The sequence below is a fragment of the Cebus imitator genome, unplaced genomic scaffold (genome assembly GCF_001604975.1).
Source record: "Cebus imitator isolate Cc_AM_T3 unplaced genomic scaffold, Cebus_imitator-1.0 Scaffold329, whole genome shotgun sequence".
NCBI lineage: Eukaryota > Metazoa > Chordata > Mammalia > Primates > Cebidae > Cebus > Cebus imitator.
In genome coordinates, this window is record NW_016107644.1 from 3,109,067 (window position 1) to 3,121,318 (window position 12,252).

The 12,252-nt window shown below is 48.8% G+C and overlaps 1 protein-coding gene across 9 annotated transcripts in view; it reads left to right on the forward strand.

The window, feature by feature from the left end:
* PPP6R2 (protein phosphatase 6 regulatory subunit 2) overlaps positions 1-12,252 on the forward strand; it is a 99,090-nt gene that overhangs the window by 56,399 nt on the left and 30,439 nt on the right. For 8 of the 9 annotated variants that reach the window (XM_017504928.2, XM_017504926.2, XM_017504929.2 and 5 more), the window contains one exon: positions 5,293-5,479. In XM_017504928.2, the coding sequence (XP_017360417.1) occupies positions 5,293-5,479 (187 nt within the window). The remainder of the gene's footprint in view (positions 1-5,292; positions 5,480-12,252) is intronic. The other variant, XM_037730088.1, reaches the window with a different exon arrangement.

The following is a 12,252-nucleotide window of genomic DNA, read 5'->3' on the forward strand; positions in this document are numbered from 1 at the left end:
GCTGTGAGACAGCTGGTCACCTTCCAGAGTCAGAGCGCTGCCCTCATGGGCCACAGCAGAGAGTGCCACCCCAGGGTCGGAGGCAGCAGCAGTCACATGGTCAGCCCTAGAACCCTGTGGATGCTCCTGGTCTTTTTGGTTTGCTTGCTAAGACCTGGATTATTTGAGAAATAAGACAGAAGAGCCAGTAGAGAGACACCAAGCTGTCACTTTCATTACTCATAAAGTAGTGTCATTTATAACTCTGAGCCGTGGGGTTCCTCATTCCTGATTGCAGAATTAGAACTGCCCACCCAGTGGGAAGCCGCAGTGAGTCACAGCCGGCCCCCAGGAAGCACGCCCTACCCCAGGGAGACTTGCTGCACTCAGGGCAGAACTGAAAGGAAGAAGGCGTCTCCACCAAAGGAAACACGGGGAGGAAGGGAACTTCCGCCATAGCAGTTCCTGGGCCCTCCATCCCCACTGTGGTAGCTCCACCGTCTGTCTCCTGTGATGGCTTCTTCCTCTTCTTTGGTTTGCTTCCTGTGGTAAACCGTACTTGTTAACAGCTTCCCGAGTTGGAGTTAGTGGGTGATGATGTTTAGGGCATCGGGCTTACGTGTTTGAGACCCTCTGATTGGAAGCTCAGACTGGGCATCACCCCGGGATTTGGGAGCCCCGTGTGGCCCTCTAGTCTCACACGTCAGAGGCAGCAAGCTCCCGGCTCACATGTGCCACCTGTTTTCTTTCCTCTCTGAGGGCGTTTAGGTTCTTTTCTAAGCCCTATTTTTCCGAAATTTCCCAATAATGTGGACTATTTTCTGGGTCAGGACAGGGGATCCCAGAACGGCATCACTGAGCCAGGAGAGTGTCATAGTCAGAGCTTGGGAGAATTTAGTAACAGATAAGGACAAAATCAAGCAAACAGAACAGTGAGAAAAACTACTAATTCTAAGGGAAAACTTAATATAAGTAAGCATTGTACCCTGAGTAAACAAATCAGCTCAGCAGTAAACAGCATGTGCAGGTTCACACTGAGGTCAACAGTAGATACTCCTTTTTTTCGTTTGTTGTGCTGGGCTCACTAAACTCTTTTAGTCTGTAAATTCATGGCGTTAGCAGAGAGCAGTTTCTCTTATTTCTTTGATATTTTCCTTCTTCTGTTTCTGGGACTTCTAATTAGGTATTAGATCACTTGAATTAATGCTTTTCTTACTTTTGCCTTTAATATTTTATACTTTGCGTTTTTGGCCTGCATCAGAGAGATTTCTTCATCTTTTAAATTGTCACCCTTTTATTGACTTTTGAACGTTCTACCATGATTTTTTGTTTTTTTAAACATGAGGTTTTGCTGTGTTGCCCAGTCTAGACTCAAACTCCTGGGCTCAAGTGATCCTCCCATCTCAGTCTCCCAAGCACTTGGAACCACAGGTGCGTGCCACCGTGCCCAACATCTGTTGTGTTTTTAATTTCTAAGAGCTCTTTTTTATTCTCAGATATTTTAATAAAAGCCTCCAGTTCTTATTCATGGATACACAGTCTTAGTGTGTCATCTCTGAAAATACTGTAGTTTAAAAGTTGCCTTCTGTTCTCTACGCTCTCTCTCCTCTGAGTGCCTTGTTTTCTGCTTGGTCCTCACCATCCTTTCATGAGTGAGGCCCTAACTCCTGCACAGAGTTTGGGATCTGCGGGGGGCTTGTTCACCACAAGCTTAGAGGACGCTAGTTGACTTTTCTCGTTGTCCCATTATTTTTCCCAGAAAAGAATCTTTCTAGCTCTCCCCTGTTGGGTGTGGACCTGTCAGTATCCTGGGAGCTGAGGTGGGAAGAGGGCTCTCCCACTGCCCTGGCCGGCTGAGCCCACCCTGCCCTTGCTGGCCGCTGATTCAGTCTCCAGGCCCCCCTGGAGTTCTGTGGCCTGAATTCTCATCTCTAGTTGGTCCCCCTTCTGTGGGCTCCTGAAACTCAGCCTTCCCTGTGCCAAGTCGGTCTTCACATGGCCAGCCGCTTCGGTCCCCGAGGCCTGTTTCATTGTTTCTGCTTCTCTTTTCTTGCCTTTTAAATTCTTTGTGTTATTTGAGAGGGAATATCAACAGGCCTCTGTGCTCCATCTGCTATGTTTGACTGGAATTTCTATACCTTGTATAAGTTTTTTTGTTTTTGAGACAGAGTCTTGCTCTGTCACCAGGCTGGAGTGCAGTGGCGCAGTCTCAGCTTACTGCAACCTCTGCCTCCTGGGTTCAAGTGATTCTTCCGCCTCAGCCTCCTGAGTAGCTGGGACCACAGGCGCGTGCCACCATGCCTGGCTAATTTTTTTGCATTTTTAGCAGAGACGGGGTTTCACTGTGTTGGGCAGGATGGTCTCGATCTCTTGACCTCGTGATGCACCCGCCTTGGCTCCCAAAGTGCTGGGATTACAGGCGTGAGCCACCGCACCCAGCCAGGTTTTTAAAACTACTAGAGGAATACCTGTTATTTGAAGAATAGTTGTAAAATGTTGATAAAGGAAAAATATCTTAGTTCTTCCATCTAGAGAGTCAGCATCTTATAGCTTGGTCTGTGCCATGTGTGCATACGTTTGTTCATATGTAGAAAGATCAGCTTGGGGCCAGGCACAGTGGCTCAGGCCTGTAATTCCAGCATTTTGGGAGGCCGAGGCAGGTGAATCACTTGAGGTCAGGAGTTTGAGACCAGCCTGGCCAACATGGTGAGACCCCGTCTCTACCAAAAATACAGAATTTAGCCAAGCATGGTGGTGCGTGCCTGTAGTCTCAGCTACTCGGGAGGTTGAGACAGGACGTGAACCTGGGAGGCAGAGGTTGCAGTGGGCCGAGATCTCACCCTTGCACTCCAGCCTGGGCAATGGAGCGAGACTCTTGTCTCAGAAAAAAAAAAAAATTCAGTTTGTTCCCTGTGCTCTTGAAATACTTCTTCAAGGAATGGTTTGTACGTTTCTCTGCTTCCTCACCTTTGATCTTCCTCCTCACCCCATGGGATGTGACTTTTTCCCCTGCCCTGTGCACCATGTCTTAGTGTTAGAGATCTGGTAGACCCTGGGCCTTGCTGTGGCCTTTGATGCTGCCAACCTGGCCCTCCTCTCCTGCCCTGTGGTCCTCCTGCCCTGAGGGGCTGTGTGTTGTCCATTGTGCCAGGTGCTTGTTGGCCAGCCCCTGTGACATCCCACAAAGTGGGTACTGCCTGCCCCGTTTCACAGATAAGGACACTAAAGGCCAGAAAGGTCGGCTAGTGAGGGGATAAGCCTGGGCCTTCCCCAGCCCCCTGTGCCCAGCTCTCAGGCCCCCTCTCTGCCCACAGACCCAGCTTGCAGCGCCCCTGTGGGCAGAGAGGGGGCCTCCATTGTGCCCCAACCATGTCCTCTCCCCTGAACCCGAGCCTGCTGGGCCACTCTTTGACCCAGCAGGTCTCTACATTCCACCTGCCCTTACAGGTGCTGTTCCTCAGAGCTCTAAAAGTGGCACTTTTTTGTCTGGGCTGATGAGGAACACCCACCCCACAGCCAGCCGAGGTCCTTCCGTTTCTTCCCTTTCCACACTTGGTCAGCTGCCAGGCTTGGCCAGCTGTTTCCTGTAGAGTCTCTCAAACCCAGGCCCCTTCTAGCCAGTTGCAGTGACCACCTGGGCTTAGTGCTGCCTCTGTGCCCGGAACTGGCCACGCGTTGGCAAGAGAAGGAAGGTCATAGCAGCTGACCTCGAGCACACACTTGATGTGCGACCGGCATGGGCAGGCGCTGTCACCTGCACATTCCATTTTTTTTTTTTTTGAAATGGTGTCTTGCTCTCTTGCCCAGGCTGGAGTGCAGTGGTGCGATCTTGGCTCACTGCAACCTCTGCCTCCCAGCTTCAAGCAATTCTCCTGCCTCAGCCTCCCACGTAGCTGGGACTATAGGCATGCACCATCACGCCTGGCTAATTTTTGTGTTTTTAGTTGGCACGGGGTTTCACCATGTTGGCCAGGCTGGTCTCTAACTCCTGACCTCAAGTGATTCACCTGCCTTGGCCTCTCAAAGTGCTGGGATTACAGGTGTGAGCCACTGTGCCTGGCTTTTTTTTTTTTTTTTTTTGAGTCAGGGTCTTACTCTGCCAGCCAGGCTGGAGTGCAATGGTGTGATTTTGTCTCACTGCAACCTTTGCCTCCTGGGCTCAAGCCATCCTTCCACCTCAGCCTCCCGTGGAGCTGGGGTTACAGGCACATGCCATCATGCCTGGCTGATTTTTCTTTCTTTCTTTCTTTCTTTTTTTTTGTAGGGACGGGGTTTTGTCATGTTGCCCAGGCTGGTCTCGCACCCCTGAGCTGAAGTGATCCACCCACCTTGGCCTCCCAAAGTGCTGGGATTATAGGTGTGAGCCACCGTGTCTGTCCTCACCTACACGTTCAGATGAGAAAACCCAGACACAGAGAGGACAGGTCACTTGCTGGTGTCAGGGCAGGCCTGTTCTGAGACAGCCATTCCCACAGGACGCTCCCACTGGGTTCCTGCCAGCTGGGCCTGTGCTCCTCTCCAGCATTCCTAGAGGCAGGGTCAGGTGCCAGGCCTTGCTGTGGGGGGCTGCTTTTGAGGGCTGCAGCCTGGGCTGTGGGGTGTGCCTCTCCTAGGGTGATGGCCGTCATCCACCTGTGTCTACCAGGTGTAAAAGAGGGAGCACAGTGATGTCATTGTGGGATTAGATGCATTGGGCTAAGGATTGTTTTCTATCTGTTTTTTTTTTTTTTTAATCAAATGAAAAGTACATTATTCACAAGTATTGGTATTTCTTAGTCATAAAGTTCTTGCATAGTGCCTCATCCCTCACACTGCTTCCTGAGCTGCTGATGGGGTGTGTCTCCCATCTGGGGATGGATTGGGTCTGTGTTTGTTGATGGAAGGGGCACTGCCTGGAGGGAGAGGAGAGGCTCAGTGGAGAGGGAGATGGACATGGCTGCAGATGTGGGTGCGGCCTCACTGAAACAGTGGGGTAGACGGGAGGTGAGAGACCTGACAGGTAAGTACGAAGGCCTGGAGAGAAGAAAAGCCAGAAGACTAAGAAAGGTGATTTAAAGAATGGGAGGAGGGTCAGAAAATGTAGGGTATCAGAGTATAGGGCATGAGGAGCATAGAAAGTAAGTTAAAAAACAACGTCTAGCAGTCAAAAATATCAGCGGGTCACAGATAGACACGTTTTTATTCTGTTCTGCGGCCTGTAGTGTTTGTTTTTATCACGTGGATCTGCTTCCTAAGAAGCAGACTATGTAAGCAGCTTCCTAAAAGTTGGAGAAGTCTAATTTCACCTCCAGTGCTTGGACTGTGCCCTTTTAGATACCCAAACACAGCCTGTGAGCTTCTGACTTGTGATGTGCCGCAGATCAGCGACCGCCTCGGTGGGGACGAGAGCCTGCTGAGCCTCCTGTATGACTTCCTGGACCACGAGCCGCCACTCAATCCTCTGCTCGCCAGTTTTTTCAGCAAGACCATTGGCAATCTCATTGCAAGAAAAACCGAACAGGTAAATAATATGCAAAGGCTGTGTGATTTGGGGCGTTGTCACGATGGATGCTGATGTGTCCTGCTGTGGGCCTGGCTGTGCGGCTCATCTTCAGGCCGTGGAAACAGCATTTGTGACTCTTCCGTGCAACACGTGTGGAACAGTGTACGTTTTGCTAATCTGAGAGCTGGAATTTGAAGGAGTATTTCTGGCCTGTAATTCCAGCACTTTGGGAGACTGAGCTGGGCAGATCACTTGAGGTCAGGAGTTTGAGGCCAGCCTGGCCAACATGGTGAAACCCAGTCTCTACTAATAGTACAACAATTAATCTGGGTGTGGTGATGTGCACCTGTAATCCCAGCTACTTGGGAGGCTGAGGCAGGAGAATCACTGGAGCCCAGGAGGCAGAGGTTGCAGTGAGCTGAGATTGTGGACTGTACTCCAGACTAGGCGACAGAGTGAGACTCTTATCTCGGAAAAACAAAAACGAGGGGAGTGTTTCTTATGGCTGGCTCTGGAATAAGCAGCACTTCCTGCTATCCCTGGGAGCTGCACAGGGCTCCAAAGTAGCCATCTTGTCCTGTCACCGAGCAGGTGCAGGTGCAGGTGCAGGTGTGAGGTCCTGGGGCATCATGGCAGGACCTTGGACACCCGCCTTCTCAAGTCTGCGGCTTCTTCTGTGTGGGTGGTGTGAGAGGAGAGGAGAGGAGAGGAGACCGCAGCTGTAATGGGGTCTTCCTGGAGTCCATCCTTGCTCCTGCCTCACATGTGACCTGACCTGGGCTTCTGCCTCTCCAGGCTGTGGACACACAGGTAGAGAGGTGTGGTGGCACCTGTGCCTGCACCCAGCGGTCTGCCTTGGCCAGTCTTCTTGGCTATGTCATGCTCCACCCGCCCATCCCTGACAGAAGTATTTTAAAACAAATCCCAGACACCAGATTATTTCTTACGTAAATATTTTAGTATGTATATTTATTTGTTTGTTTTTGAGACAGGTTTCACTGTGTGCCCAGTCTGGAGTGCACTGGCACCATCACAGCCCACTGCAGTTTTACCCTTCTCAAGTTCAGGTGATTCTCCCACCTTGGCCTCCTGAGTAGCTGGGACCACAGGCATGTACCACCACACCTTGCTAGATTTTCTTTGTATTTGTAGTAGAGATGAGGTTTCCCCATGTTACCCAGGCTGGTCTTGAGCTCCTGGGCTCAAGTGATCTGCCTGCCCCAGCCTCCCAAAGTCCTGGGACTACAGGTGTGAGGCACCATGCCCAGCTGTGTATCTCTAAAATAAGGACTTTTTTTCTTTCAAATGTAATTAGAATTTCATGATCACATTCCAAAAATATTAACCATAATTATTCCATACCATCAAACATTCAGTCAGGGAATTAACCAGTATTTCATGTCTGCTTGGAGCTCTGAGAAAGTGCAGTCCCAGAAAGGCCACTGTTCCACTTGAGGACATCCATCGTGTGTGTTGTGAGTGGCAGCGGAATGGGAGCTGTGGCGTGGGCCGTGGCGTGGGCCGGGGGTTGTCGTGGCTGTGAGGTGGTGGTAAGAAGTTGTGAAAACCTTTACTGCCTGGCCCTTGCAGCCCAGTGACTAGAATTGTGTATCTCGTAATTTGCTATATCCTGATCTTACTCCTCCGCCACTTTCAGATATTTTCTTTATAATTTTACGGCTTCATATAATATTTTTCTCCCATCTCCCATTAACTTAGTGCTGAATGCATTAAAGTAATATGAACTGAACTGTTAAAAATTCTTCTGTTGACAGATGTTTAACTCATGTATGTGAATTTCAAACAATACAGAAATATGTAAACCAGTGTTCTGTCATCTCTGGAGATGGCTACTGTTGATGATTTAATGCATGTGCCTCTTAAGTTTTTTTTTCCCCAGTAGACATATTTTCACACAGTAGTGTCATACGCTGAATACCACAGATTGCCTTGTTCACTTGGACATGGGTCTTGTCTGACTCTCCCTGCAGAGCGGCCTGCGCCGCCCTCCTGGGCTCTGCCTCCATCACCCAGCAGCTGGCTTGTTCTCAGGGCCAGCAGTGAGGCAGGGCTGCTGTGAGCCTTCCCCCGGTGTTTCCTGACGCTGTGGGAGATAGCCCAAAGGTGGGGCTTTAGTGAAGGGACCATCTGCATTTACCCAGCCCTTCATTGCGAGTTCTTTCAAACGTCTACAGATTAATTATTTCATGAACCCCCACGTCTCCATCACCCAGATTCCACATCATCTCTTCATGGCCAGTCACATTTCTTCTGTATCCCTTTATTTCCACCCCCCACCCCAGATTATTGTGAAGCAAGTCCCAGACATCGTATCATTTTGTATTTATTTCAGTGTGTTTTTCTAAAGGATAAGAACTCTTCTACAAGCATGACCATAATACCATTATCACACCTAAAACGTTCGTGATAATTTCTTACTTTCATCAAATATTTGTACAGTGTTCAAATCGCTTTGATTATCTCATAAAACGTTTCTTAGAGTTGGTTTGTTAGAACTGCAGTAGTTTTGTGGTTCATCTTGGTGGTGGCGTCCAATGTGGGGTCCAGCAGGTGTTTTCTGTGAGGGGCCAGGTAGCAGCTACCTCGGGTATCCTGGGCCTCTGATGACCTCGGTCTCACATTCTTCTCTTTGTTTGTTTTTTTAACAGCCCTTTAACGTAGTGAACACTCTCAGGGCACAGGCTCTGCAGACACAGATGTGGTAGGACTGGGCTGTGGGCAGGGCTTGGATGAGCCAGCTCTGCTGCCCTGCGTCCCCCCAACCTCCAGCGCCCTTCATCTAGGTGAGATTTTTCTCAGCAGGCAAGAATGTGTCATTGCACTTCGGATGGCACCTTTTCCTTATGGGTCCTTGGGAGTTATACTGATCAATATTTGCATTGTAGACATTGTTCTTTGACCTTTTATTTTGAAGCTTAACACAAAGGCAGAAGAGTGTACAACACGGGCTGGAGCTCAGGGTGCTATCAGAGCCAGCAGCTGAGTAGTCACCGCTCAGGTCCCAGAAGCTCAGAGGCTGCCCATGCCAGCCCCATCACTGCCTCCCTTCTCCTCCTCAGTTACTGCCCTGCCTTAGACCAATGGATTAATAGTTTAGTTTGCCTGTTTTGAAGTTTTATAAAATGTTTTGAGATATTATAGAGTCACAAGAATTTGCAAAAATATTTCAGCGAGTTCTCATATACCCTCCACCCAGATTCCCCCAGTGGCTCTACATGATATCCAAACCTGGAATTGACATTGGCACAACGGAGCTGTATAAGTCTTGATAGTTCATAGAATTATTCCTCTCACTTTGTTTTTCTTCAAGATTGTTTTTACGATTCTTTGCCTTTTCCTTTTTTTGAGACTGAGTTTTGCTTTTGTCATCCAGGCTGGAGTGCAGTGGTGCAGTCTCAACTCACTGCAACCTCTGCTTCGCGGGTTCAAGCGATTCTCCTGCCTCAGCCTCTCAAGTAGCTAGGACTACAGATGTACACCACCCCGCCGCTAGTTTTTGTATCTTTTAGTAGAGATGGAGTTTTACCGTGTAGGCCAGGCTGGTCCCGAACTCCTAACCTCAGGTGATCCACCCTCTTCAGCCTCTAAGAGTGCCGGAATTACTTTGAGTTGCGAGCCACTGCACCCAGCCTATTTTGTTTATTTTTATTTTTTTCTTTCTTATTATTTAAATTTTTGCTTTCTTTTTTCCTTGATTGTTTTGGAATAAGCAAATTTAGAATGAGTCTATTAGTTTCTACACTCTCCACCTCCCTACCCTGCTCCCCAAAAATAAACCTACTGAAATTTTGATGAGGTTTGCATTGGCTGTAGTTGGCGTCTGGCAGACTGTGGTCCACAGGTCAAAAGCAGCCATGAATTGTGTGAATGAAGTCTTACTGAAGCACAGCTACTTCCATTTCCAGCTCCTGTCCAGGGCCCCTTTTACACCACAGCAGCAAAGCTGGTAGCTCAGGCTGCTTTGATTTCTCAGGAATACACTGTAATTCTCTATAGCAATCTTAAGCATTTTTCACTAGATTTATTCTTAGGTATTTGATATCTTTGTATTATTCTAAGTGGTATCTTTTTAGTTGAAATTTTGATTGAGATTTATTTGCATGAGGTTGTATGAAATACTATGGAGAAAATCCTTGGCTGGGCACAGTGGATCACTCCTGTAATCCCAGCACTTTGGGAGGCCGAGGCGAGTGGATCACTTGAGCCCATGAGTTCAAAACCAGCCTGCCCAACATGCCGAAACCCTGTCTCTACTGAAAGTATAAAAATTAGCTGGGTATGGTGGCACATGCCTGTAATCCCAGCTACTTGTGGGGGCTGAAACAGGAGAATCGCTTGAACCCGGAGGCAGAGCTTTCAGTGAGCCGAGATCTGGCCACTGTACTCCAGCCTGGGTGACAGAGTGAGACTCTGTCTCAAAAAAAAAAGAAAGAAAGAAAGGCCCAGCACAGTGACTTATGCCTGTAATTCCAGCACTTTAGGAAGTCAAGGTGGGCAGATCACCCGATGTCAGGAGTTTGAGACCAGCCTGGCCAACGTGGTGAAACCTCATCTCTACTAAAAATATAAAAATTAGCCAGGCATGGTGGTGGGCACCTGTAATCCCAGCTACTCGGGAGGCTGAGGCAGGAAAATCGCTTGAACCCGGGGGTAGAGGTTGCCGTGAGCCTCTCCTCCCTCCCCTCCCCTTCTCTCGCTCCACTCCCCCTCTCCCTCACTCTGTCACCAGTCTGGAGTGTAGTGGCGTGATCTCAGCTCACTGCAATCTCTGCCTTTCAGGTTCAAGTGATTCCACTGCCTCAGCCTCCTGAGTAGCTAGGACAGCAGGTGTGCACCACAAATTTGTTGTATTTTAGTAGAGATGGGGTTTCACCATGTTGGCCAGGATGGTTCTCCAGCTCCTGACCTCTTGATCCACCCACCTCAGCCTCCCAAAGTGCTGGGATTAGGCCAGGCTCAGTGGCTCACCCCTGTACTCCCGGCACTTTGGGAGGCCTAAATGGGCGGATCTCGAGGTCAGGAGTTCGAGACCATCCTGGCTAACATGGTGAAACCTCATCTCTACTAAAAATACAAGAAATTAGCCAGGCATGATGGCATGCACCTGTAATCCTAGCTACTTGGGAAGCTGAGGCAGGAGAATTGCTTGAACCCAGGAGGCGGAAGTTGCAGTGAGCCTAAATTATGCCACTGCACTCCAGCCTGGGCGACAGAGTGAGACTCTGTCTCAAAAAAAAAAAAAAAAAAAAAAAAGAAAAGAGAGAAAGTGCTGGGATTACAGGCATGAGCCACCACTCCAGCCCTTTTTTGGAGACAGAATCTCGCTCTGTTTCCCAGGCTGGAGTGCAGTGGCATGATCTCGGCTCACTGCAACCTCTGCCTCCTGGGTTCAAGCAGTTCTCCTTCCTCAGCCTCCCAGGTAGCTAGGATTACAGGGACCGGCCACCACGCCCAGCTAACTTTTGTACTTGAGACGAGGTTTCTCCATATTGGCCAGGCTGGTCTTGAGATCTTGACCTCAGGTGATCTGCCTGCCTCGTCCTCCCAAAGTGCTGGGATTATAGGCGTGAGGCGCAGCCTTTTTTTTTTTTTTTTTGAGACGGAGCTTCGCTCTTGTTACCCAGGCTGGAGTGCAATGGCGCGATCTCGGCTCACCGCAACCTCCGCCTCCTGGGTTCAGGCAATTCTCCTGCCTCAGCCTCCTGAGTAGCTGGGATTACAGGCACGCACCACCATGCCCAGCTAATTTTTTGTATTTTTAGTAGAGACGGGGTTTCACCATGTTGACCAGGATGGTCTCGATCTCTTGACCTCGTGATCCACCCGCCTCGGCCTCCCAAAGTGCTGGGATTACAGGCTTGAGCCACCGCGCCCGGCCGCCTTTTTTTTTTTTTAATTTTATTTTTTGAGTTGGAGTCTTGCTCTGTCACCCAGGCTGCAGTGTAGTGGAGTGATCTTGGCCCATTGCAGCCTCTGCCTCCCAAGGTAAAGCAGTTCTCCTGCCTTAGCCTTCTGAGTAGCTGGGACTATAGGCACACGCCAGGATGCCCACCTAATTTATATGTTTTTAGTAGAGACCATGTTGGCCAGGTTGGTCTTGAACTCCTGAGCTCAAGTGATCTGCCTGCCGCAGCCTCCCAAAAGTGCCAGGATTACAGGCGTGAGCCACCTCGCCCAGCCTGGGTTGGCGGTTGCTTTTTTTTTTTTTTTTTTTAATGTTTGGAAGAATTAATTGGTAAGGCCATTAAACCTTGAAGTTCTCTGTATAGAGAGCCTATTAATGATAGGTTTTGTGGGTTTTTTTGATGTTTTGGAACTATTCTGATTTTGTTTCTTGTCAGTTTAGAAAGTACTTTAAGGAAGTTTATTTTTTTAAATTTGCAAAAACTGGCATAAAATTGTTCCTATTAATTTCTCATAATACGCCAGGTGTGGTGGCTCATGCCTATTTTCTCAGCATTTGGGAGGCTGAGGTGGGAGGATCACTTGAGCTCAGAAGGTAGAGGCTGCAGTGAGCTGTAATCTTGCCACTGTACTCCAGCCTGGGCCACAGAGTGAGACCCTGTCTCAAAAAAAAAAAAAAACCTACAGACTTCTCATAATAGTTTTTATTTCTGTAGGCTCTTTAGTGATGTCCCTTGTTTCATTCTTAATATTGTATTTGCACCTTCTGTTTTGTCCTTAGTTTTTCTAGAAGTTTAATCATCCTTTTCGATGAGTCATTCTCCTCCCTTCCTCCCCTCCTCCCCTATGCTCTCCTCCCCTCCTCC